A 27,314-nucleotide genomic window follows, 5' to 3' on the forward strand; every position below is an offset into this window, starting at 1 on the left:
CCCTGCCCCTGCCCCTGCCCCTGTTCCTGCTCCTGTTCCTGTTCCTGCTGCTGCCCTGGCAGGTTGGGAGAAACATCAGTCTGTGAGCACCTGCAGCCCAGAGTGCTGACTGAGCTGGAGGTGTTCTGCACATGGTTCCTTTTACAGAAGTACAGGAGGCTTGGGCACAGAAGTCCTATTAAAGCCATTTGCAAGGCTGCCAGAGGATCACAGTGATTTATAAAGTATGAAAGTTCACCATTTATGAATTCACAGAGAATGAGTTATTTCCCATATTTTGCTCAAAGGAGCTTATGACACCCTTCATTCTAGTGTGAAAAGGGAATTTTAGGGAAAACAGGCCACTTTTCACAAATGTTGAAAGCACTGAACTCAAGGTCTCAATAACCCCTTACCTTTGTGTTGCAGGCTGGGTGGTGGGGTCTCTGGAAATCCTCGGCAGCCCTGCCAGCTTAGTGAGAAGCATTGGAAATGGGATCTCGGACTTCTTCAGGCTTCCATATGAGGGCTTGACCCGAGGCCCAGGAGCCTTTGTGAGCGGAGTCTCCAGAGGGACCACATCGTTCGTCAAGCACATTTCCAAAGGTAGCTGGTGCCGGTCTTGCTGGTCCTTGTCTTGTTTTTCAATTGTTCACACTTTTCAGTTTGCTCACCCAGCCTTCAGCTTCTGTTGTTTTGTTAGCTTGCTGTGAAATGCTGGGATGGTAGCAAAGCTCATGTTTTAAACAAATCACTGCTTGCCTGTAGTGTGTAAAAATGTTTCAGAAACTTAAGGATTTTAAACCTCTCATTGAATAGAAAACACGAACTAGCTCAACTGTTATTCTGTACAATAAATATAGAAATATTGAAGGTGTTTGTGACTTCTGCTATGTGTCAGGACTCCACACCAGTTGCCTCATCATATTTCTAAAATGCAGATACAGTTGTCATAACTGTCTAAGGACATGGATACATTGTGGTGGGGAAGCTGACTTCTAGGCCAGCCTCACTCCCAACTCCCTACATCCACAGTGCCATCTTGTGGTTCAAGCAGGTCATCAGGCATTGAGGCTAAACTGCTTCCCACCAGGAGAATGTTTTCATTTCATCCAGTGTTTGCTCGATATTTTGGTCAGGTTGGCAGTGACTGGGGAACTAACAAGGGCCATCTGAGTCCCCTTTTCTTCTCAGCAGGAGGCAGAGAAAACAGGGCAAAGGCCTTCTTGCCCATAAAAGGCATTTTACTGTAGACAATACCATAACTCTGTTATGAGTAGGCAGGTTTCGGAAGTCTCTAGAAGGCCTCAAAAGAAGACTTAGGCTTGAAATATGAGACTCCATGATCCACAGAGAGGGTGGACCCTCCTGGTGGGGGGTTGGCAAGAGAGCAGCCAGAGCAATAAAAACAAATTCCATGGACAATGAAAGGGAGCCTCCCCCTGCCCCAGATCCCGGGAGGCCTGGGAGCGGACTAGAAACTCACAGATGTGTGCCTGGTGGGCTTCTCAGTCCTGCCTGCCATGGGACCTCTGAGGTTCTGTTGTTTCTATTTTACAGTAGGACAACAAACACCTGCTAAACTGAAGCTCAGCTTATTTAGCATCCTGACTGCTTCTTATATTTGTTCTCCTATCTTAGCAAAATCTGAGGAGTGTGTGTGTGTATGTGTGTGTGTTCATATGTCTCTGTTCATATGTCTGTGCCTATGTGTTCAAATGTCTGTATGTGTCTGTGTGTTCATGTCTGTATGTGTGTCTCTGTGTTCATATGTCTGTGTGTTCATATGTTTGTGTCTGTGTGTCTGTGTGTTCAGACCACAGGTAAAAACAGTAGATTCAGAAGTGGCACCTACCATTTCTTCTCTATTGGTGTCTTCCAGTTTTGCTACTGAGATCCATATGTACTTGCTGGAGCAGTTGGGACTGTTGGAGCATATAGTTGAAGCTGTCTTTTTTTAAGGAAAACCAAATAGAATCATTGTCTGGGTTCCTTTGTTGGCTTTTCCATCAGTCAGTGTCCTGATTACCAAAACTACATAAATCTTCCATAACAAATAGGGTTTTTTTCCCCTCAGAATGCCAAATGATAGAGTTTAGTTTCTTGCTTTCTTAAGACTGAAGTCATGACCAGGTGTAGTCATGCTTGCTGAGGAAGATCACAAGTTCAAAGCTGATGTAAGCTTGTATACGAGACCAGAGGAGGAGGAGGGAACACTGAATTCACAAAATAGGCAAGAATTTTAGTCCTAAAATGGAAACATTTCTTGACAATCTACCTAGGACTAAGAAATAAAACCTTAAACATAGCCTGTAAAATGAGCTCAGAAACACAGGTAGGCTAGGAATGTAGGCAGCAGTAGGATTTTAACCTCTTAAACTGGATCCATAGGACTTCAAAAGTATTTCCCCCAAGTCTTGAGAAGTTATTGTTAAGGTGCAAAGGTCTTAGCCACATAAGAATATTCCTCTGCCTGCTGGAGAGTGCCAGCACTCCCCTGCTCAGATGTTGTGTTTCTTACTTCAAACGAATGGGGAGGGAAGACTGTCGACTGTCGCTCCCCACCCAGCAGGTCAAGAAGACACTCAAATACTGCTGGTGTAAACCATCCCACCCTACAAACCTCCAGGGCTATCACCTGAAGTTCACCCACCTGTGACAAGAGAACCAACCCATGCTCTTGTGCCCTCAGGTACCTTGACGTCCATCACCAACTTGGCCACCAGCCTGGCCCGAAATATGGACCGGCTCTCACTGGACGAGGAGCACTACAACCGACAAGAGGAGTGGCGACGGCAGCTCCCTGAAAGCCTGGGTGAAGGATTGCGACAGGGCCTGTCCAGGCTGGGCATCAGCCTGCTCGGTAAGGGACTCAACACTCCTGTCTGTCTGCATTCATCTGTGGAAGCTCCTCCAGGGATGGCCGCATGGCTTCTTGTGGGGGTGGCTGAGCTGTGAAGGGACAGCTGTGATGTCTGCAGTGCACCTGAGGAGCACTAGGGCAGGACCAGTGCTACAGGGTGGTGGTGCGCGTTAACAGGGCTATCTCAGGACTGCCTGGGGAGATTACCAGACACAATACCTGTGCTCCATCTCTCTTACTTAACACGGGGTTTGGCATACAATCTCCAAGCAAAAGATAATGGCATAGGACACCCTAAGCACTTTTAGAAGTGTGTTACCAGCAACCTTGGCAAAGCATGTACTTCCCCTTACCATGACAGCTTGCTTTTGTTTGAGCACCACTTGAGCAGTGTGCACGTGCTATGTAAACTATGGTCAGGAGCCAGCTTCCCCCCTTGGGTTTATTTATTTCGGACCAGCCCATCCCCAAGCAATTATTGTTTGTCAAGCAGCCTGATGGTATAGTTAGAGGGGAAGATTGCCGTGGGTTGCAAAGGATCAAGTGTTTGAAAATAAGTTGCTTTGGAAAAAATCTATAAAAAGAAAACTTTAGAGTTAGAAATTTACAGGGCAGGATTTTTCAAGAGTGTTTTTTTGTTTTGTTTTGTTTTGTTTTTTTGTTTGTTTATTTGCTTGCAAAGGAATTTAAAACTATACTGCTTGGTACCCTGCCTTTCTCGAATCTGAGGGAGTATGCAGTGTGGAGATCAAAGTGGCCATGGAGCTGTAGAGCCCAGGGTGGAAGAGATGAGCCTGAAAGGCTTCCTCCTCCCTCTGTTCTGTTCTGTGCAGTGCCTCACCAGCAGCACTGCGGAGGCTGCGGGAGAAAGAGGTACAATGTTGCAAGTGCAGGTTGACTTACTAGAGATCAGTTAAGCACTAACAGTTTATGGTGTGGGGTGTGTCATTTGATAATGTGTGGAAAGTGGGAGGCCAGTGACCGTGATGAGTGCTGGGTAAACCAGCAGTCTCCTTCCTTGCTTTGGGGAGGATGGTGTGGCAGTGGGCAGCCTGTGTCCCTCAAGGCCCTAGACTCCAAGCTAGGTTATCCAAGTCCTTTCTTTGTGACCTTAGGTAAGTATTTAACTTCTTTAATCCTGGACTTGTTTATAAACAGGAGCTGATAATACAGTTGTTAGAAACAATGAGCAGGTAGGGGCCACAGGGCACATACGGAGTCAAAACGAATCAGTACTATATTCTGCAATCATAGAGACTATAAACATGGTTCCGACTCAGAGTAGCCTTTGAGCAACCATAGGCACGTTGTTGGGGAAGTTTAGTCCAATGAAGATACTCTGTCCAGAGGGAGTATCTTAGGGGCTACAAGCTTGTTATTTGGGGACTTTGGATTGTTTTAAGCTAAGAATTGTTGCCTTAAATGCCCTTTGCTTTGGGAATGAGTGCTTCCTTAACCTGTCCAAGAGATCTAAGCTGACTGTCACACTGTCTCCATCCTGGTCCTGACTCCCTTTTGGCCCCAAGATTCCATACTCTCCCCACAAGAGATTCTCGCTTCTCTGGCAGAAAGCTTTCATGGTGTCTTACGAACTAACCTCCACTGGGCTGAGGGTGGCAAGAGTTCCATGTGCTGTCTGTCTCTGGTAATGTCCAGAAAGCTGTGAGTTCTGAGGCTGCTTTACATGTCCTCCATACTCCCACTCCCAGGTGCCCTAATACTGGCCATCTTGGCCCAGGACCCAATCCAGACTAACACCTACTCCCCCCAGGGCTGCCGACATTTCTGGACTTTTCAGAGTTTACAATGAATGGCTCCCGCTTGGGTAAAGTGACTTCCTTCCCTACAAGGGTTCAAGAGCCTGTCTGTGTCGCAGAGTATACAAGCTGTCCTATAATGCCTGGTCCCAGAATATCAGATGTGTGCCAGGAGGAAGAGAAACAAGCGAGTTTCAATGTCACCATTTCAAATTGGTCCCCGGAAGTATTTAAAATTGCCACACATAACTCAGTACTGTACTTGGATTGTTATATAATAACTGAAGCCCACAGTGAGGACTGCAGTTCCACCTGCTCAGATTTTTCTTAGATAAGCACTCTGTTAATGAGAATTTATTTATAGCGAGTCTTTGGTTGACCAAGCACTTTCACCTCCTTCTTTATTCTCCATATTAACAGTATTGGTGTTAAATTTTAGTGGCTACCCAGCAAGAACCTGGCCCTTTATCCTACCTTCTTTCAGGGTTCCCCACAGAGAAACAATCAGAACAGGAACGTAAACAATTGAGCATCCCAAGGGCAGGAGAAATGCATTGCCCCTAAATGTGCCCCCTTTTTGCCCTGTTGGGGACACAAGTGTTATGAAGCACTTGAAAGTCCAAAGACTTCTGTAGCAACTTCAAACCATGTGGCTCCAAGTCCATGAGGCCACCAGGGCTTTTGCATGAGCTTTAATTTTATGTTTGGAAACTGTGGGGCCTGCAGAATTGGCACTGGCTTTGCTTACACATGCCAAATCCACCTCACTTCCCCAAACTGCCACACATGCTTCTGTGCCCTAGAGCCTAGATGGGAAAAGATGGCCACCTCCATGTCCCAGTTCTGCCGAGGTCCCCTAAGCCCTGGCTCTTCCACCCACCAAGGGCACTGCTGCCCAATTGAACTGATACAGTTGTACTGAGTCCCACCTCTGTCTTTCCACCCAGGAGGAAGGGGAAGAGTTGGGGCTTTCAGATTCCCAACAGAACAGGCCTATAGTAGTTAGAGCAAGAGCAAAACAGGAGGACCTTGGGCATCAAACCTGCTACCACAAGTTGTATTTTCAGTTATTTGGGACGTGCATATTTGACAGATTCAAGTTTAATTGCTTCCTGGTTTGATTATCTGCTCTGACAAGAAAAGCTGGCCCCAACACCATGCAGGTCTCACCCCAGCAACATGGTATTCTAGCTTAGGCCTATACCACTACTGTGAAGAACAACAACAAAACTGCATTATGTGATAAGCTGCCACCAAAATAGATTAGTAGCAAGTGCTCATGATTCCAGGGCAAGTCAGAAGAGGAGAAGGAAGCACCCAGTAGTTTCTTGTTTCTTCAGGACAGGCCTCCTACAGCTCAGAGGATGGAAACTGCTTTGAGGCCCAGCTCAGGCCTAGCTCAGGCCTAGCTCAGTCCACAGTGGGTGCCCCGCCCACAGTGCCTTCCTGCCTCCTCCACTCACTTCATCACATTACAGCATTCTCTGTGTGGCCCGCCCACTCCACAGGCCCGTTGCCAACAGACATCTTGAGATGGCTTTCTACTACCCAAAGCCTTAGAGTAGAGAATATGACAGTAAGTAATTTAACAGTTGTGGGACCTCCTAAAGGTCCCTAAACTTCTCAGGCCTCCTAAAGCCATGAGAAGCTGCCTCCCTCCAGCCAGATTTACAGACAATAGGATTGCTGTTCATCTCTTCAGAGCCTCTGTTCTCAATATCATTAGCACAAAGCAGGAGACCATGGCACCTGCTGGTCAGTGAGCTGTCTGAGGGTGACTGCTGTCATTGTAATCTGGGACTGAACTGGAGGCAAGTGACCTGACAAATCCTTCTCTAACTGGCAGGATATAACACTTTCTCTTGGAGTGAGTCTTTGCTGGCTGTCCCAGTAGTGTATCTATCAAAGCCACTGCAATTGGAGCCTTCAGTGAATACAAGGAAGCAGAGATCAAGGGAGTTTCACTGACGTACCTCTTTACACTAACGGGGACAGAAGTGAGCACCCCATGTGGGTATTATCATCTATAGAGGGCATATTCAAGGTCTGGCACATGATAGGGAAATGGGGGAAGATCCTAAATGAGGCAAATCCCCAGTGCAAGTCAATAGCTATAATGAAAGCCACGCTTAGAAAAGGGCTTTTCCACCAGAAATATTGGCAACAATTTGCTGTACTTCCAGTTATTTATCCTAGCTCTTAGGTGGAGACATAAGGACCAGGAAGTCAAAGCCACCCTTGCCTCTGTAGTGACTCAGAAACACTCTACAAACCAGTGTGGAAACAAAGACTCCAAGCCCCAGGTCCACACCCCTCACTATGTTGCTGTGGGCCCTGCTCGTTCAGGTGGAGAGCAGGTGGGCCCTCGACCCTTTAACTGAAGGAATCTGCTCACCACCCCAGTTGCCTAGGCTGCTAGAAGTGTGACACTGTTCTTAGGGGCAGAGACTCGCTGGGCCCACTGGAAGCTGTTGTCTCCCTCAGTTCATCATTTCTTTAGGCTGGGGTGGTATTACCCTAGGCTGTCGCCTCTGGCATATTCTTAATCTGCCATTTCATAAACTTAAATGTCTACTAAAACCCAAAGGGCTGGACCCTGGGAAGAACAGTCCCCTTGGATAGGACCTGAAGGAACTAGTCTAGTCTTTTGTTTTGTTTCCACGTATTTTGCTCAGTGGAGTATTGCTTGAAGTTAGCAGGTCATTAACCGTGATCTGGAAATCTCCTTTTACTCCAGAGACTTTAAATTGGTGGCATTTGGAATAATGGGATTTGACGTACACTAAAATCTCTACCAAGGAGCTGTACATTTGTATTATTCCAGCCAGACTCAGGCTGAAAACAAGGAGCTGTCAGGAATTATAAATACAATCACTGCTGAGTTAAGGAGTCCTCTGCTGTGTGGTGAAGTCAGGACCTAAGAGCCCTTTCCTGACCTTATCATTGACCCCTGAAGTTAGAGGACCTGTGAGAATGGGAGGGAGAGGGACGTCTTTCATTTGTAACTGCCTTCAGTTCAGTTAGAAAAGGGTAGCTCCAATGGTAAAGCCGCACAGCAATCTGTGAGGCAAGCAGTGTTGTACTGGCTACTCTGAAGCCAAGAGTAGAGCCAAACCTCAACTGAAGTGAGAAATATTTTTTTCAGTATTGGCAAGGAACCTGTTTGATAAACTGGGTAAGCAAATAACTCAAACTCCTTGGACTCAAATCAAGGCCCAGCCACTCAATAGTTGTGCGACCTTGGGAAAACCCCTCAACTTCTTGGCCTTACTCATAGGATTATAGGGATTAAATGACCTCACATGGGTGGAGGCCTCTGTACAGTCCTCAGTTCATAAGCACTTGATAGGCAAGCCATAACAAACATAATCTGTCAACAATTACTTTTATTAAATATTAGCAGTGATAATGTTGAATTATTAGAAAATAATTGTTTTAAGTTAGGAGAAGAGAACCAAGTCAGTGAATAGGAGTGCCCGCTATGGAATTCTGAGGACCTCAGATGAAATCCCCAGTACCCCTGTAAAACAGCAGGGCATAACTACTAACTGTAACCCAGCAAAGCAGATAGATCCTGGGCACTCATTGGCGAACCAGCCTAGCCCAAACCACAAGCCTCAGAACCAGTGGAACTCCCTGTCTCAAGGAAGCAAGGCAGAGAACACTAGAGGAAGGCCCTGCCCTCCACAGGCACCCTTCTCCACACCCCACACAGACAAGTTTATTAGGCTATGCAGGCTCTCTTGACAATGCTTTCTCCCGAAATTGTGCCCTTCTTTCTGCAGAAAAGCACATGGGTAACACTCTGGCGAGCTTCTAAGTCCTAGTTTGTGAACCAAACCCAATCTGAGCATTGTTTTTGAGGAGCCATCTAGTGTTAAGTGTCCCTCAGTGTACTTTGATTATAAGTAAGCAAGACCATCTAAAGAGGACAGAGTCATTTTCATCTAGGGTAAACTGAGCTCCAGACTGAGGTTTACCTAAGAGTCTTTAAGCTCCGTTCTCACTGAAAGCTTTTGTTATTTCAGGTGCAATTGCTGGTATAGTTGATCAGCCGATGCAGAACTTTCAGAAAACATCTGAAACCCAGGCTTCAGCAGGACATAAGGCCAAAGGTGTCATCTCAGGTGTGGGGAAAGGAATCATGGGGGTATTCACCAAACCCATTGGGGGAGCTGCAGAGCTGGTGTCACAGACTGGCTATGGTGAGTAGGCTTAAAACAAACCATCAGGCCAACTCATTGATGTGCATTCCTACTGGGGTCTGAATCTAGCCTTCCACATGGGCACGAGGTTAGACAGCAGATGAATAAGCAATAGTTCACTCTTCTGTATCCCAGTGTTCACTTACAGAGTTTGACAACTGCCAATCAATAACATCAATGAGTAATTTCAGAGATTCCATGTCAGTTTTCTATAGTGCAGTTAATGGATTTTAATACAATATAACAAGTTAGAAATTCCAAACAATAGGGCAACAGAGAAACGGGTGGTTACTTTTTCTGTGATAAATTGGGGCAGACAGAGCATTCCTAAGTCAGAAAGGTGCCTGTCTCCGTCACCTGTGGAGAAAAGGAGAAGGCATGCACACTGATCTTTGAGAGCCGCTGCATTTTCCAGTTCTGAGTCTCCTGGCCAATGGGAGCGAAGGCACATAGTGTGCAGCTAAAATCCCTCTTCCCAAGCAGATGCTGGGAGACCTGGGATTTGCTGCAGTGTCAGGACATCCCCCCAAATGTATTTATGTCCTCCCTTGCTTGCTTTCTGCACTCCCAGCAGAGCACATTAAAGTACCTTGCAGTAAACATGTGATTAGAATTACCTTTCTACTTAAAACTTGATGGTATCCAGGCAACAGGCGAGCTAGCTGGCATTTCAGACCACAGGAAGGGCCACCCACTTGTCAGACAGCACATTCTCTACATCTGGCCAGGCAATCATGGGCCATTTCATTGGAGGCATCGTCCTCCTCAGTCCTGACAAGAGCCTGATCAGGACACACGTGCAGGGTGTCTTTTGAGAGATCACACTGACAGCCATGCTTTTGTTCATCTCTCCACTTCCATCTGCTGTAGATGGCAGGTTCAGTCACAGGGAAACTGACAATACAAACTGCTACAACTCAGAGGAGGAAAAGTTAAACTCTCCCTTACTTATTAAGAAAAAGTGTTCTTTTTGCTGCAAACTCAAATGGAGTAAAACTCTACTTCATAAGTTGCTTGGGTTTTAAAAATGCCATTGTCTCTTAGCATGTTCCCAGGGCTTAGGAACTCAGCCTTATGTAAGAGTGTCTCAGAGCAGAGCTTCACATGGCCTTTTTGGTTTCCATCACTCTTGTAAAACTTTTATTAGCACACTGAAGGTTTTACAAACCACTAACTCTTAGCCTAATGACTATGCCTCGTTTATAAACATTTACAAGCCCTCAGAAAGCACACATGCTGTACCATCTTTGGTTCTGGGGAGTCTCTTTGGAGGCTTATGTGGCTGCTGCTGGGTGCCTTCACTTGGTACTGGCACCAGAGAAAGCATGTAATAAACCAGAGGTCCCAAGAGCACTCATAAATATATACAGAATCTTGTTTAACAGCTGGATTAAGTCATTTAAATTTAAATACTGTATCTAGGCAAACCATGTGTCTTTGTACGTAGCTGGCTTTTTGTTTTTTAGCCACTCATATCAGAGATAGAAATATTGTATTAAGCAGCAAAGTCAAGTAATACTTTTAAAACACCTAGGTTTTAAATGACATGTAAGATACCTGACATTCATGACCAGTTCTCCCAGGAGCACTGCTTCCTCTAACTCAGTGCCTCTCAACCTTCTCAACTCTGTGATCCTTTAATACAGTTCATCCTGTTGTGGTGATCCCCAACCATAAAATTATATCCATTGCTATTTCCTAACTGCAGTTTTGCTACTGTTATGAGTCGTAATGTAAGTATCTGCATTTTCCAGTGGCCTCAGGCGATCTCTGTGAAAGCGTCAGAACTGCTGCTCTAAGTGTTAAGTATATCTAAGGCAAGATCAGCATAGCTGCACAGTTGTTTAATGGCTGTCTGTACACTTATGTCCAGAGATTGGCCTCACTTTGAATCTGTAATGTCTTATGGATAGCTGTGAGATAACATGGCTGTAGCATAGAACTGTTTTCGAGAAAATGAGTCCACCTCTTTTGCTTCTCACCACAGGTATTTTACATGGAGCTGGACTTTCTCAGCTTCCCAAACAACGGTGCCAACCAACACATCTATATGCTGACCAGGCTCCAAACAGCCACGTCAAATATGTCTGGTAAAATCCTTGAGCCACTCACTCAGTTTACATTTACACTGTTTGCTGATAGACCCTGACTCTGGACATGTGTCCCGGGGAAACCGAAGGAACAGCTGGTTTTGACACTGGCATCTTGACCAGTTCCAGGGAAAGGCTGCTCTTTCCAGGTTAAACCTAGATAGAGAACTCGGCTCTCTGTGGCCTGGTTGTGGTAAAACCACTTAAGAGGCTGATTGTCAGTTCAAGACCAGCCTGGGCAACAAAGTCATGTCCTCTACTTGGTCTTAAGGATACACATTGTTGGCCAAGCAATGGTGGCGCACGCCTTTAATCCCAGCACTTGGGAGGCAGAGGCAGGCAGATTTCTGAGTTCGAGGCCAGCCTGGTCTACAGAGTGAGTTCCAGGACAGCCAGGGCTACACAGAGAAACCCTGTCTCAGGAAAAAAGAAAAAAAGGGACACACATTGTTTAAGTCTGAGCCTGCAACAAGGATCAATATCCCCTGTGAAACCAGAGTTCTAATTGGGGGGTATCATGGGAAGAATATAGCTAAATGAAGCATAGGAAATCTCCTCTCCAGAATCAAGAATCAACTTGAAAATTGGCGATATTTTTTTAGCCACTTATAGAAAATACAGAAATACTAAGCTAAAGTTAACAGTCTGTTTTGCCCTTGGGGGATGGCTGGTTTTTTATTTTGGTGGGTGGGGTGGGGTGGGGAGAGCATACGGCAATCATTGATAAATAGTAAAAGCTGTTGTGACTGTCTTTCTGGCTTGGTCTTGACTTCAACTTCTTCCTTTTAAACAGGAAAATGCTTCAGTCTTTGGGTAGACCAGAAGTCCACATGGCCCTGGATGTGGTTCTGGTGAGGGGTTCAGGCCAGGAGCACGAAGGGTGCTTGCTGCTGACATCAGAAGTGCTCTTTGTCGTAAGCATCAGTGAGGACACACAACAACAAGCCTTCCCCATCACAGAGATCGATTGTGCACAGGACACCAAGCAAAACAACCTGCTCACTGTGCAGCTCAAGCAACCGAGAGTAGCTTGTGATGTGGAGGTACAGTTCCAAAAACAGGATGACTGGGGCTACCTTTCAGGAAGTTGAGATGTAGCCTCATCACTGGTGCTTAGACATCTAGGAGACCAGGAGAGACAGGAAGGGTTGTGAAGGAGACTAGGTAGACTAGAAGGGAGTAGAAAGGTCCCATCCACCTATACATTTGAACCCTTTAGAGAAAAACCAAGTAGATGGTCAGAGGAACTCCCAGCCTCAGGCTGAGAATCTCTGTGGGAAATATGACTCATTTGTCATGGGGTTGAGGAACGAGAAGTAAGATGGTGGCACAATAGACTTAAGAGTGAGTGTTCCCAGGCCAGGCAGTGGTGGCACATGTTTTTAATCCCAGCACTTGGGAGGCAGAGGCAGACGGATTTCTGAGTTCAAGGACAGCCTGGTCTACAGAGTGAGTTACAGGACAGCCAGCGCTACACAGAGAAACCCTGTCTCAAAACAAAAACAAAAAAACAAAAACAAAGGGTGAGTGTTCCCACAACCACTGTACAAATGAGGCCTTTGGACTGTGCAACACAGAATGGCTACAAGTGTTGGGGTAGAGAAGGCCACTGAAGCTGAGGGGTCTAGGGAGGGAGTCAGTACAAGGGTAGGAGGCTGAATGCTTGCAGAATGACAAAACAGAGGTGGAGTTTTGCTGTTGTTCCCCTTCCCTGTTCCTTTACCTAGACCAACCCAAGAGTTGGTAAACTTCAGTGAATATGTCTCTCCTGCTTTACATTCAGCCACTGTTTTCCTTTTCCCACAAGGGAAAACCACATGACCCAGTCCTGTAACTAGGTGCTTCCTGAGGACAGCTTAGGTTTAAGGGACAGCACTCTAGATGTGCTAGCTAATAGCTCCTGGCAATATTTACATAGAATAGATGCTCAGGAGTCCAAAGTGAGTCCTGACCAGAGTGGCCCTGGTCTCCCTCCCACTCAGTCCAACCTATAATAAGCAGATGCACCCACTGGGAAACTGCTCTCTTCCTGTGTACCTCCCTGGTGATGGCCTGAGCCACCCACCCTAAGTACTGATTTCAAAGATTCTTTACAATTGTTTTTCCATGAGATGGAGGTAGTCCTAACGGGGAACTGAAGAGTGACAACCAAGATTACAAAACTACCCCCCACCCATCCCCACAGGACCTGCCCAATTCCTTCTTTCATGATATTTTTCCTGATATGGGATCCTGTCTCCCTCACACTATTTGGGTAGAATTATCTGAGCAAATGGAAAGCAGCCAACCACAACATCTCCTAAGATCTCTCTTGTTTCTTGGACCATAATCAGTCAGGCTTTAAGCTGGGATTTGGCACCGATACTACACTGCTGCTTTCAGTTGATGACTTTCTGGGAATAAACAGGGGTCAGATGTCCAGGCTGACTTTATTAGCTCTGCCAGAAATCTTCTGATCCAGTTGACAAGAAAGCAACAGTGATCTGGCCATAGGATTTGGCAAAGGACAATGGCATTGCCTTCACGTCCTTAGTCCTAGAGAAACCTCCAAGCCCCAAGAAATATCTGTGACCATTTTTCCCCCTTAGTTGGCACAGACACACTTCAAATCTTCAACTATGAGATTCATTCATCTTTTACTGGTGTCTAATTCTCATCCTCCTTTGCATCTCTGTTTGAGGGTAGCAGGGGAACAGGACTGAGGCCTGTAGTTTTTATAATACAAGTTTGTAGAAACTGGAGGTTGAGGCTATGAACTCACCAAGCTCAAAAAAGAAATGGAAGCATCAAAACCTACTGATGCCCAGGGATGAAGGAATGGCTGTTAGAGGCATACTCAGAGCAGTCTCTCAAGACAGCCACTAAACAAGCACCAAGCTCACATACCCCTGTCTTGTGCAGAGTAGATACCCAATGCATCAAGCTCCACGCTACACTCTCAGTATTGCTCCATTGTATTCTTACCTTCAATTTACAACCACTCCCTTCTAACCTACCCCAATGAAGAAAATTGAAGCTGCAGGGCAATTTTCAAAGCCCCTTTCTTGAGGCTGTAATGCAGTGTGTCCTCAGGAGAGAAGAGCTGTTGGAGGCATGGTCTGACTGTTTTCTCCACTTGTCCTGCTCAGATCAGAACCTAACACAACCCAGATCCAAAGCCTGCTCAGGAAGGTTTCTGCTATGAAAACCAAGAGCAGTATTTCAAGCTCTATAACGTGCCCTTTTACCTTAGAGACTAGAAACAGAACTCCTTTGAATTTTGGAAGGAATTAATTTGTAAATGACATCATTGAGGATATTCAAATATGGCAGGTTTTGGATTTTTTTAAATCAGTATTGCTTTTCCTGGTTAAATGCAGTCATTTTTTTAGGGATAATTGCTTAATATGCCTGGCACATTATTAAAATCTGCTATGAGAGGCTTAAAATGAGTCAGGAGATCAATTTATTCCTTGGCCAGGTTCCTTTCACAACACAGGCTTTCCTGTGCTGCTGTTCAGGAGGAGCAATTAAGCCTTTTTGTCTATTCAAAGCTCTCCAGCTGAGTTCTGGCCCCATCAAATGATACCATCAGCACTCTGGCCTGCGCCTGGTGCTGCACAGCTTTCATCTGTCACTGACTCTAGAGGTTTCCTTTCAAGCTGAAAACTGTGAGACCCAAAGCTAGAACACAAGCCCTAACTTACTCCTCTAGCAGGATCCTTCACTGTTTTCTGTAGCCTTTTACAACTTTTTATACTTTTAGCTGCATTTTCTGTGCCCTGTTTAAATTCTTTATATTACGACAACCCTGAGAACTAAAACACTCCTGTTAAAATGTTTATAATTCTTCCAGAATGGCCTTGCCAGTATTTAGTAGGTTAAAACACACACACAAACATATACACACACACAAAACAAGGTCAGTGGCTACTAAATTCTGCAGCCCATTGCCCAACTGCAGATTCTCCACTGGGCTTGATCTGCACACTAGATAGCTGTGCACTTCAGGGCGGGAAGAATTTATGGTCCTAAGTGCCTTTGATGGGTGCTTCCTCAGACAGTCTCCTGAAGAACTTAGGTAGTATATCTATCTCAGTTCCTTGCTCCACTGAAGATGAGCCAGACTTTTATGAACTATAAATGTAGATTGCATCCTCCCCTTGCCATAAAAATTTCCCCGTCCTCTGCCCAGTTTTTCTATTTTTTCTGGCTTTAAATCCTAGCATTTATAAAAACAGAAAATGTTACAGTTCAAGAAGGTGGGGGTTTTGTTCTTTAAAAATGTTCTGCCCAAAGCCACTGGTTTGCATGATGTACTCTTCTCTGCCTTCTGTCAAATACTGAGGTTCTGGGAACCAGGGCAACTTTTTATTTTGGGATGCTGAGTCGCATACTGACTACATTTAAGCCGAGGAGGTATTTTTCTCCTTTGTTCCTGGGTTGCCTGGTAAAAGGCAATGACAAATATGCTAAACATGGAAATTTTATTCAAAATGAACCGTTTATTCCAAGGTTGTCCTGATGGCGTCATGGAGATCTGGTTGCATGTGCTAAAAGTGCATTGGCATTGCTTTATCTCAGAAGTACTGACTTAGACAGAATGGCTTACTAGGGGATAGTGGACAAGTAGATCCAGGAAAGTAATTTTGATGGCAACTAATTAAGGAACCTTGTTTTTGGAACCCAGATTGATGGTGCCCGGGAGAGACTGTCAGAGCAACAATTTAACAGGCTTGTGGACTACATCGCAAAAACATCTTGTCACCTGGCCCCCAGCTGCTCTTCTATGCAAACAACATGTTCTGTGGTAGCTGTGGAGCCCCCTCCTGCCACTGTTAAAACCTATCATTATTTGGCTGACCCACATTTTGCTCAGGTCTTCATTAGTAAATTTATCATGGTAAAGAATAAAGCCCTGAGGAGAGGCTTCCCCTGAGCCCCCTTTAAGGTAGGTGTTTGATTTTTGCTGTGCAAGACAGAATTCTAACCTTCAACATGGACATAAGGCCAGCACTTCTTTAGTAACAGGAATACTAGTTTTATAGGACTTTACATCTTACCTTCTCCCCAAACAAACAAAAATTCCAAATGGGAGAACAGATGACCAGCGAAATCCTATAAATGTCTTAACCATACACACAAAACCTTTTTTCTCTATGCCACGTGCAGAAGTTTTCACTGGAATTTTAATCTATTAATGATTGACTATATGGTAAAATGTGGACAGGCCCTAGTAAACAGACCAAGAAATAAAAGTCACCACCTCTGTAATACTTAGAACTTTGCTGTTTCACTTGAATTTTTCACTTAACTACAATATCATTCTTTTAGTAAAAATAATGTAAATTCCCCTCAAAGTCTGTGTTCTACTGATTTCTAATAAGATAGACTTTTAACTGCTCAGGTATATTTTGGAAAGCTTGTGTTTATCAAGCTAAAGAGATTAAGATTTTGTATCCACCAACAAGAACAGAACATAATGGTTATAAGTTTGTTTGGGGATGAGTTAGACTCCAACCTTAAGGTTGACAGTGACTTCAGTCCAGATAGTTGATCTGTTGAATTGGTGTGATAAATAAAAGTATGCAGATATCCCTAGTGTCTTAAGTATTATTTAACATCTAAGGAGGGCTTTGATGCAAGACCTAGAATCAGCAGCTGACTTCAGGAGTTTGTGAATCTCATGGTCTTATTACCCATTGATTGCATTCATGCACTGGCCGATTGTTTGTTCCCTTCAACTGAAATGTGGCAGTAAGACAGTGCCAGTGATTTCAAAGGCCAGTGACCTACAACCTCAGCCTGCTGGGCACACGCATCCCTACTATATAGCACTAGTCCTGGAAAACAAGTCCTTGGTGGATAATTCAAACCAAATATGAAGATCATCTCTGCAATTTGTCTATTATACATTTAGAAAAGGAGCATTTCTGTCAAGCTCAAGAATAATTATTTTTAAGAATGTAAATATGTACGGATTCTTGTATGGCTTATGGTACCACATATTGCTAGAAATTATTATATAAATAATAAAAGGTATTCCTGAATTACTGACCATGGATAAATGTGTGCTTGAGTTTTTTCTTTGCAGGTTTTGATATCCCATTTTAATAGAGCTCACTCACTGAATCTTACACAAGTTAAACAATAAGAACTACTGATAAAACATTCATTTTCATTCTGTCTACTGGATACAACAGTCCTAGCGCTCTTAACCAGGATACACACAGCCCTGGTTTCAATACTTGTGTCATCACAAAATCTATATTCGAACTTTTTTAAGGAGATTTTAAAATTGAGGATTCAGACATTCTTCAATACCAGTTAAGTGTTTTTCTGGATTAGACACATATTCCCATTCATTATACATATTATTGGCTCATTAATAAAATTCTAACAGTAAGTCAATTAACTCTTTCTGGTGACTGGCAGTGAATCCAAGGACAGATTTTCTTTAAAGAATGGCATCTCTTGGGATGGAGTAATAGCTCAGCCATTAAAGGCTAGGCTCACAACCAAAAGTAAAGAGTTGGCATCTAACCATGTATTCCAGGCTGCTCTGGAACTCACTCTACTGGCCTCCAACTCAAGGTTCAATTGCACATCTACTTCTGCCTCCTTGCAAAGGCTGATTTTACTGATAGGATTGGATGTTCATAGATACTCCAGGACACCAAAGCCAGGATCAGATAATTGCAGGAGTTGTCTTTATAACATTTATCTAGAGTTAGGAGAACGGTGTCATACTTTAAAGGCCCTGAATTATCAATAATAACCAAGCAAAGACTTACTGTACATATAATTATTGTTTATTGAGAGAAACTACTCCTTAGCCCACACATTCATGTTTCATAGTTCAGCAACACAGGTCAGCAATGAACTTCTATGGAGCAGAATCCAAAGAATTCTATGGAGAGAAACAAAATGGCTATGTGAATGATGAACAATCTTTTATTACTACCATCTATAAAGTCTACTCCTACTAGACTGTAAACTTTCTAAAATGTAAAAACATCTTAATATAGTAAACTGCAGATGAATCTATTACTAACCTGCACTTGATGAAAAACTGGAAGCTTTTCCTTTAGAATCAGCAAAAAAGAAAAGCTGCCAATTTTTGCCACTTCTATTCAACATGGTATTAAAAGTCCTAATCAGAAAGCTCAGTTGAGAAAAAGAAAATACACCCAAAGGAAGTACAATCTATAGGTAACATTTTATAATGTAGAAAATTCTAATAATACACACAGAAACAGAAAGGTTAGAATGAGTTTTGCAAAGTTGTAGGGCATAAAATCAAAACAAACTACACTAAAAATAAAAACAATCCTATTTATAATTACTTTGAAACTAATAGTACACTTATGAATAGAATACTGAACAAAGATATAAAGCACTGTTTTAAGATTGCTGCAATACTGCAGTATTTAAGATGTCTATACACTCCAGAGCAATCCTTATCAAAAACACAACCATTTTTTTGTAGAAAAAGAAAACCACTCTAAAATTTAGAGATTCTCAAGGCACTTCAAATAGCTCAAAGAACTGGGGGGCTGGGGTGGAGGACTCCTATATAATGAAACCACTATGGTACTGACCTGATAAACCAGGCTTGAGTGATGGTTCAGAATGTGGATGCTTGCTATAGAAGGATTCTAGTTCAAGTCCCCAGCTCCCACATAAAAAGTCAGACATGACAGTGCATTAAAACCCCAGCATTGGAGGACCAGAACCAGGTGGATCTTAGGAGCTCACTGGCCAACTAGTCTAGATGAAACAGCTTCTTGTTTGCAAAAGACTACCTTGACAGACTAAAGAAGCAACAGAGAAAACATCTGAGGGTCCTTCATTCAAAGGGGAAAGACAATTCTTTTAAAAAAAATTTGAAACAACATATCTGTATACTGAAAAATGAAGCTGGATCTTGCTATTACACCATAAAGAAAAATTATATTAAAATGGAGTGAGGACTTTTAGAGCAGTGGTGCTCAACCTTCCTAATGCTCTGACCCTTAAATACAGTTCCATGTACTGTAATGACCTCCAACCATAACACTATTTTAATTGCTACTTCCTAATCATAATTTGGCTACTGTTATGAACTGTAATGTAAATATCTGATATGTAGGGTATCTGATATGAAAACCCTAAGGGGTCATGACCCACAAGGTTGAAAACCACTGACTAGGGCTGGAGAGATGGCTCTGCGGATAAGAGCACTGACTGTTCTTCCAAAGGTCCCAAGTTCAATTCCCAGCAACCACATGGTGGCTCACAAACATCTGCAATGTGATCTGACACCCTCTTCTGGTGTGTCTGAAGACAGCTACAGTATACTCATATACATAAAATTAATAAATAAATCTTAAAAAAAAAAGAAAACCACTGACTAAAGAGTGTATAGCTAAATTAAAGCATACATTTCGTAGTCTCCAGCACCAGCAAAAAAAGAAAGACTCAAAGACATAAAAAGTGTAAGACTCTTGAAAGTAAGTTTCTAAGGTACTGGACTTGGCAGTGATTCTGGGATGGGCCTATTGACGAAAATATAAATAGGGAACAACTCATCTAAAGTAAAATTTTAAAAATTGTCAGAAGAGTTGAATAAAAGAATCCCCAAGATGGAGAGATGGCCAAGTGGTTAAAGCACAAAAATAACATTAAAATCCAGAGTTTGGGGCTGGGCAGTGGTGGTTGCACGCCTTTAATCCCAGCACTTGGGAGGCAGAGGCAGGCGGATTTCTAAGTTCGAGGCCAGCCTGGTCTACAGAGTGAGTTCCAGGACAGCCAGGGCTACACAGAGAAACCCTGTCTCAAAAAGCAAAAAAATAAAGAAATAAATAAAAAATCCAGAGTTTGGATCCCCAGAACCTTTATAAATGCCTGACAGACATGGTAGCTCACCTCCAAGAGTAACCTGGGTAGTAGCCACACTAGCCTCATCAGAGGGCTCTGGATTCAACTGAGATCCTGCCTCAATAATACAGAAAATACTAAAGTACTTTTGATATTAACCTTGGACCTCCACATATCCATACACATGCCCATATATGCAGACACACACCCTACATACATATGAAAGGGGAAAAAAATCCCCAATATACCCAAAGAATATACAAAATGGCCAGTAAGTACATGCTACACTCAAAACTACAAATCATTAGGAAGCTCAAATCAAAACCACCATAAAGTATTTCAACACACTATAAAAAACACACATACACCGGGAGTGGGTGGGTGGGAGAGCACCCTCAAAGAGGCAGGGGGAGGGGGGAATGGGAGAGGGGATTTCTGGGAGACCTAGAAGGGGATAACATTTGAAATGTAAATAAAAAAAATATCCAATATAAGAGAAGGAATAAAAAAATAAAGATTAAAAAATACAGCCGGGCGGTGGTGGCGCACGCCTTTAATCCCAGCACTTGGGAGGCAGAGGCAGCCGGATTTCTGAGTTCGAGGCCAGCCTGGTCTACAGAGTGAGTTCCAGGACAGCCAGGGCAACACAGAGAAACCCTGTCTCGAAAAACCAAAAAAAAAAAAAAAAAAAAAAAAAAAAAAAAAAAAAAAAAAAAAAAAAAAAAAAAAAAAAAAAAAAAAAAAAAAAAAAAAAAAAAAAAATACATATACATGTATATGTGTATGTGTATATGTATGCATGTATATAGAATAAGATGTAGTCAATTGTAGAATGCTTGCCAAGTATGCACAATACTCCAGGTTCAATTCCCAGAAACAACACACAATGGAGTATTTTCAGCCTTAAAAAAGGAATTACTGACATGTAAAACACTACACTACCTGAAATAAACCAGTCACAGCGGGCGGTGGTGGCACACCTTTAATCCCAGCACTTGGGAGGCAGAGGCAGGTGGATTTCTGAGTTCAAGGACAGCTTGGTCTACAGAGTGAGTTCCAGAACAGCCAGGGCCATACAGAGAAACCCTGTCTCAAAAAAAACAAAACAAACAAACAAACAAACAAAAAAAGAAGCCAGTCACAAACTGACAAAGGGCCAATAAGACAACTCGATGGGCAAAGCACTCACTGCCTTCATCTGCCAACCCAAGTCTGTTCCCTGGAACCCGTATAATGGGTGGAAAGAAAGGCTATTCCAAAGTTTTTCCCTGACATGCACTCCATGCATAAAATAAGAAAAAGGGGAAGAAGAAAGGCAAATAATGTGGTCCAATTCATAAAAAGTAAGCACCAATTGTTGGTCTGTAAGAAGAGCATGGGGCTCTTTCCTAGACAGTAGCAGTTTTGTAATAACTGTACAGTTAAGATAATCTGCACTTCACTAATTAACATTTCTTAGACATAACTTAAAGTGACTATATTACCTTTGCATTCTGAAATCACTTCGCACTCTGAAAGATACCAGCCTTCCTCATCTCTTCAAAATCTTTCATGGAATCATAATTTCTGTAGAAATCTGCATACGCCTTCTTTCTTGGCTCAGCCACGCCAAACTAAAAGGTAATATAGCCCATTACAGAACTTACTTTTCAGATACATAAAAACAAAATAAGAACATACTTGTGCTCAGTCTTTACTGAACCCTCTTATTTCCTAGACAAGGAGAGGTGACACTATGAAAGGAAGAGTCTTGTGGCGACTATAAAATAAGAAGCTCCCAGGCTGGAGAGATGGCTCAGTGGTTAAGAGCACTGACTGCTCTTCTGAAGGTTCTGAGTTAAAATCCCAGCAACCACATGGTGCTTACAACCATCTGTAATGAGATCTGATGCTCTCTTCTGGGATGTCTGAAGACAGCTACAGTGTACTTACATATAATAAATAAAATAAATCTTAGCTGGGCAGTGGTGTGGTGGTGGCCCAGGCCTTTAATCCCAGCACTTGGGAGGCAGAGGCAGGTGGATTTCTGAATTCGAGGCCAGCCTGGTCTACAGAGTGAGTTCCAGGACAGCCAGGGTTACACAGAGAAACCCTGTCTCGGAAGAAAAAAAAAAACAAAAACACTGCCTAACTTATCTTCCCAAATTCACTCATCCTGCACATAACATAGTACAATTGCAAGTACTACAGAAACACACAGAATTGTGCTATCTAATGGAGTAATACAGTAAATGCCAGTAAATTTACTGTTCCTTCTATTCAAATCCCAATTTCTTCCAATAAGAGAACAAGAGGAAACAGGTTCGTCGGTGCCACTCTCTGAGGTCTGCTGAAGCCCCACACTATATATACATACATATATATATATATATATATATACATACATATATTTTTTTTAAAGTTAGTATCTATGTGACAGGGCTAAATGTTCAGACAGCTGGAGTTTTATGAGGCTGGTTTTGGAGGAAACTTGGCTAAGAGTGATCTACTTCACAATGTAAACAGGTCATTCAATGGACAAAAGGCCCAAATAAACAAAAGGTTAACTCAAGACAATTTTTCACTCTTCTTGAGCTAGGGATACCCATCTAAATTAGCATATATTATATTTTAAATGGGAAACTCTCAAGTCTAGATTTTAAGGACCAGCAAGATGGCTCAGTGGAGAAAGGTGCTTGTCCCCAAGCTTGGTAGGTCCCTTGGAACTTCACATGGTGAAGAAAATCAACTCTTGCAAGTTCTCCTCTGGCTTCCACACATGCACCAAGGAAAGCACGGGGCCAATGTACATACATACATGCCCCAAATTTTCTCACGGTTTTTAAGATTTATTTTTATTTTTATGTATATGAGTACACTGTAGCTGTACAGATGGTTATGAGCCTTCATGTGGTTGTTGGGAACTGGGGGACCTCTGCTCGCTCTGAGCCCAAAGATTTCTTTATTATTACACATAAGTACACTGTAGCTGTCTTCAGACGCACCAGAAGAGGGCGTCAGCTCTCATTACGGATGGTGTGAGCTATCATGTGGTTGCTGGGATTTGAACTCAGGACCTTTGGAAGAGCAGTCTATGCTCTTACCTGCTGAGCCATCTCACTAGCCCTTCTCATGGTTTTATTACAAAAACATAACATGCACAATAATAAATATTTTAAGAAGATCTTAAATAACAATATAATCTGAATTAGAAGGGGAAAGGGTATAGTAAGAGCATTAAAGTTTATAGAGGAGCCAGGTGTGGTAGCATATACCTTTAGTCCCAGCACAGAGGTAGAGAAATGAACCACAGTCTCTGTTCACAGTCTACATAACAAGTTTCAGGCCATCCAAAGCTGTATAGTGAGACTCTGTCTCACCACCTCCTCAGATCGACAATTGGTGAAATGAGTAACTGCTTTTTATATACCCTGCATATCTGCTCTGTTAAAGGCAGGATCTTCTCCCCAGATGCACAATCTCCTCCTACCTTACAGTACCTCATAATAAATTATACCTGGACATAACGTTTTAAAAGCTCAAAATGACTTTATAGGAGGAAATTCATCAAGTTACAGAAGGCCATGTGAGGAAGAAGGCAAAAGAGAAAAAAATCAGAAGGCATTAACCTGATCTTAAAAACTGCGAGTATGGTGGTATACACTTTTTGATCCCAGCATTCTGGGTATAGGCAGGCAAATGACATGAACTCCATGAGTTCACAGGAGCTTGTCTGTTATATAGTAAGACCCTAGCTCAAAAACAAAACCCTGTGAAGAAGCAATTTCCTGTGTTTAACCACTCAGTCTGTTTCTTTGATATAGCAAACATAGCTTCATTTGAAGATAGAGTTAACTACATGGATTCCTGTTATGTTGAAGCCTATGGAAGGTAAGAGAGGGAAATATCTTGAAGATGGAGTTTCTTTTTAAAAAGCTCTTAACTAGGTTTTAAAAAATAAATGTTTTGGCCGGGCAGTGGTAGCACACTCCTTTAATCCCAGCACTTGGGAGGCAGAGGCAGGCGGATTTCTGAGTTTGAGGCCAGCCTGGTTTACAGAGTGAGTTCCAGGACAGCCAGGGCTATACAGAGAAACTCTGTCTCGAAAAACCAAAAAAATAAAAATGAAAATAAATAAATAAATAAATAAATAAATAAATAAGGGGCTGGAGAGATGGCTCAGCGGTTAAGAGCACTGACCTCTCTTCCAAAGGTCCTGAGTTCAAGTCCCAGCAACCACATGGTGGCTCACAACCACCCGTAATGAGATCTGATGCCCTCTTCTGGTTTGTCTGAAAACAGCAACAGTGTACTTGCATATAATAAATAAACAAATCTTTAAAAAAAAATAAATGTTTTAAAGGAACAGCTTGTGACCTAAAGCACAAACAAGCAAGCACATACCTTATAGGCAGCGGCAACTCCCAGGGCCACAATGAATGCTACAGAAATATGAACCCGCAGACGCTTGGCCAGAAGACCACGCATCTGTGGTTTCGGCAACAGCGAACCGGAACTCATGGTAGCCAATATCCTTTGCAAGTAAAACAGAAAGGGGGAAAAATAAAAACAGAACAGGGTAAGCGATTTAATGAACTCTACATCCACAACGTATTTTAGTATCTACAACCGCGGACTGACTCCTCCTGCAAGGTTTCAATGACTTAGGCAACTTCATCTTTGCCCGCTCCTCTCCTATGCAGTTCAACTACTCGCAACACGGCGGTAACTGGCACAACCAGCAACCCATGAGCAAAAACTACGACAGAAGTGTCCCCCGTCCTCCACAGAAAGGCAGATGTGACTCTTTTAGAATTTACCCTCCCGAAGGAAAGCCTTCGGCGAGAACTCAGATCAGAGACTGTGGGACTGGGGCCCAGCAAGCTCCCCGAAGGCCGGTGGAGCAGGCGCGACAGGTCGGGGACCCTCGGTGCCTGGGTCCCCTCTAAGGTCGCACCCCTTATCCGGGTGGAGCACCAGGCCCCACAGGTCAAACGACCCAATCAAGGTCACCCTGGCGACGGCAAAATACAAGGGGAAACGGGCCGGGCCGGGCCAGCCACCAACGAGGCCCTGAGGCTCCGCAGACCTCCTCCGAGGCCCTGACAGCGCACGCGGGTAGATGGCGGGGCGGTCCGAGCCCTCAGGCCCGGCAGGCCCGCAGCCTCCTGAGGACGCGGTAGGGACAAGCGCGGCCAAGAGGAAGGTAGGCCCGCGGCTCCACGGGCCTAGGACGTGCAACACATCCTAGTTCGCCGCTCCACGAGAAGCCGAAAGCCGTAGATGTCAAGCCCCAGAATCTCCTCTATCTCTCGTTTCACCATTCTTACCTCAACACCAACGTCCTTCCCGGTTCTCGGAGAAATGGAGAGCCTTCCAGCAGCACGCATGCGCAGAAGTCAATAGAGGACCCGGCGACGGTGGCCTAAGGAATCCAAAAGTGTGCAAACGCGCATCCAGCTGGTCACTGCTGAAACCTATGCCAATTACAGTATGCTTTTCTTCTACGCTGGACCTTAAAAATGAGTCCTGACTACCTAGAAAGGTTTCTTCAGTAAATTACAAATATTAATCTTGCCCAGTGTTGTGAACTTATTAAGATATTCATATATATTTCACACGTGGGGGAAATAATATACTGTATAAATGCACTACATTGAATGAAAAAATGGAGGCACTAAAGAAAACAAATTAGCCTCTGCGTAAGTGAAAAGGGAAAAGTTGTACTCCAAAGTGCCAAGGATGTCTACAGGGAAAGCAGAGAGAAGCAAAGAAGGCAACCTATGAGCTAGACTTGGGAGAGCCTAGAAAGGCTGGCAATGACCTCAACAAACTAAAAGGCACCACAGCAGTATGTTAATGAAAGAGCTACACCTCCCTTTTGCCAGAGATAGGGAGGACGATTCTTTTTAGCAAGTAGGAACTTTGTTTAAGCCTCTGAGGGCTTTTTTTCTAAATGCCCAACCTTGAGAAAAGGCATATCTTGGGGGACCTGACATTTTTTTGTCAAAGGATTGCCCAAACCACATGAATAAGCATTTTCATTACAGCTACCTCCGTATAATACATGCTTGGTTTTGGCAAAGAGCAAAAAGGCCAATTCTAGAGCTTAACAGGTGTAATTTTAGAACCCATGCTGTGGAACAAACTAGCGAAGTGATCCCACTCCAGTGCCACAGGCTCAATGATCTGCTTAACAAATCTGAGCAAGTCATACTGGGTATTTGTGTTGGGTTCTTAATAAAATAAATAAATAAATAAATAAATAACTCCTGAGCAGGAACAACAGGGATATTTTTGGAAAGCCGGTAAAAGAAGACTTTTTGTGCCTTGGGATGTTTATCTTACTTTAGTGACATCAGCTAGGTCCACAGGTGTTACTTAAGTCAACTGAGTAAGCCTACTTTATATATATATGTAGGGTTTTAGGAACCCTGGTTGAGCAGTGAGGCATGTGACATCACAATATATGGAGAATAACTGAAGGTGTGAAACCACTGAACTGGACCACCCCATGGTTACAAAGAAAGGTTCACAGGATCAAAGTACCAGGGCTATGGCTAATCCCACCCGGTGAGAATAGGACGGCTACTGCAGGTTTTGAGCCAAATTTAAAACAAGCTTTATTAAATATTGGCCAGTTCAGTGGACATTGTCCAGGTACATACCTAGGAATCCCAGAATATGGCACCAAATTACAACTTAGTCCGAGGCTTATAAAGGCAAACCCTAAAAGGTCAGTACTTATCACCTTCCTCCACTCAGGGGCATGCTTACATCCTGATGTATTCTTCCTCCAATCAGGGGCATGCTTACATCCTGATGTATTCTTCCTCCAATCAGGGGCATGCTTACATCCTGTTGTGTTTCCTTAGGTACTTCTAGCCTACCTCCACCTAAGTGTGATCAAGTTCATCTGGTCAAATTGGGGCAACCAAGGCTATTTCCAGAAGAGGAAACAGTGTGGCTTACTATTTTACATAAGCAACAGCCCCCAGCATTCCAGAAGTTATCCGACCTCAGGCAAGTGAGGCTTACAGGTTAGAAGCATATTTGTTTGATAGATCTCTTAAACCCTGCAATTTAAACTTAGAACACAACTTTAGCCTTCACACTATCTCTGAGGGAGGGGAAGCAAAATGGCAAAAAAAAAAAAAAAAAAAAGAAAGAAAGCAGATTTTATATGATAGTAAACAGTCTGAGAGGTCTTTGGACTGATACAATGTAGGAGAATTTTAATCCAGCAACGATTCTGGCATGAGATCACATCCAAAGACCTTCTAGGTCTATATGAGACACACCTTAGATTACAGTATGATTTGGCTGGAAAAAACAGATTCCTCCTTAGTACACACTATTAGTCCCTTACAATGAAGGTAAGGTTCTGTTGTGCCAGGAATCATTCTTGAACCCCAAAAGAGACCACTAAGGAGCCTATTCCAATGCAATTGAAGTAATAAAGCTAAAACCTAACTGCCTGGGAATGTAAGAATAAAGCTCTGGGAGCCGGGCAGTGGTGGCTTACGCCTTTAATGCCAGCACTTGGGAGGCAGAGGCAGGCGGATTTCTGAGTTCAAGGTCAGCCTGGTCTACAGAGTAAGTT

The 27,314-nt window shown here is 43.4% G+C and overlaps 2 protein-coding genes and 1 long non-coding RNA gene across 7 annotated transcripts in view; 1 reads left to right on the forward strand and 2 right to left on the reverse strand.

The window, feature by feature from the left end:
• Positions 1-2,815, reverse strand: part of LOC116082440 — a 6,037-nt gene extending 3,222 nt beyond the window's left edge. Inside the window, exons 1-3 of one of the 3 annotated variants that reach the window (XR_004115304.1) lie at positions 2,633-2,815; positions 1,835-2,227; positions 396-741 (exon numbers count right to left, since the gene is read on the reverse strand). This is a non-coding gene — a long non-coding RNA (uncharacterized LOC116082440). The remainder of the gene's footprint in view (positions 1-395; positions 742-1,834; positions 2,228-2,632) is intronic. The other 2 variants (XR_004115305.1, XR_004115306.1) reach the window with 2 other exon arrangements.
• Positions 1-16,935, forward strand: part of Vps13b (vacuolar protein sorting 13 homolog B) — a 564,858-nt gene extending 547,923 nt beyond the window's left edge. For all 3 annotated transcript variants that reach the window (XM_031359340.1, XM_031359343.1, XM_031359341.1), the window contains exons 57-62: positions 409-585; positions 2,672-2,842; positions 8,628-8,804; positions 10,792-10,894; positions 11,688-11,937; positions 15,564-16,935. In XM_031359340.1, coding sequence (XP_031215200.1) covers positions 409-585; positions 2,672-2,842; positions 8,628-8,804; positions 10,792-10,894; positions 11,688-11,937; positions 15,564-15,812 — 1,127 coding nt within the window. In that variant the 3' untranslated portion in view covers positions 15,813-16,935. The remainder of the gene's footprint in view (positions 1-408; positions 586-2,671; positions 2,843-8,627; positions 8,805-10,791; positions 10,895-11,687; positions 11,938-15,563) is intronic.
• Positions 16,936-17,663: 728 nt separating this feature from the next.
• On the reverse strand, positions 17,664-25,163 carry LOC116082439 (cytochrome c oxidase subunit 6C). Its single transcript, XM_031359346.1, has 4 exons — positions 25,042-25,163; positions 24,116-24,245; positions 21,217-21,345; positions 17,664-17,783 (listed from the first exon to the last, which is right to left on the reverse strand). Exons 2-3 carry the CDS (start codon positions 24,230-24,232, stop codon positions 21,232-21,234), a joined length of 231 nt encoding a protein of 76 aa, XP_031215206.1. The 5' UTR covers positions 24,233-24,245; positions 25,042-25,163; the 3' UTR covers positions 17,664-17,783; positions 21,217-21,231.
• Between the last annotated feature and the right edge of the window lie 2,151 nt (positions 25,164-27,314).

The sequence above is a fragment of the Mastomys coucha genome, unplaced genomic scaffold (genome assembly GCF_008632895.1).
Source record: "Mastomys coucha isolate ucsf_1 unplaced genomic scaffold, UCSF_Mcou_1 pScaffold7, whole genome shotgun sequence".
Classification (NCBI taxonomy): Eukaryota; Metazoa; Chordata; class Mammalia; order Rodentia; family Muridae; genus Mastomys; species Mastomys coucha.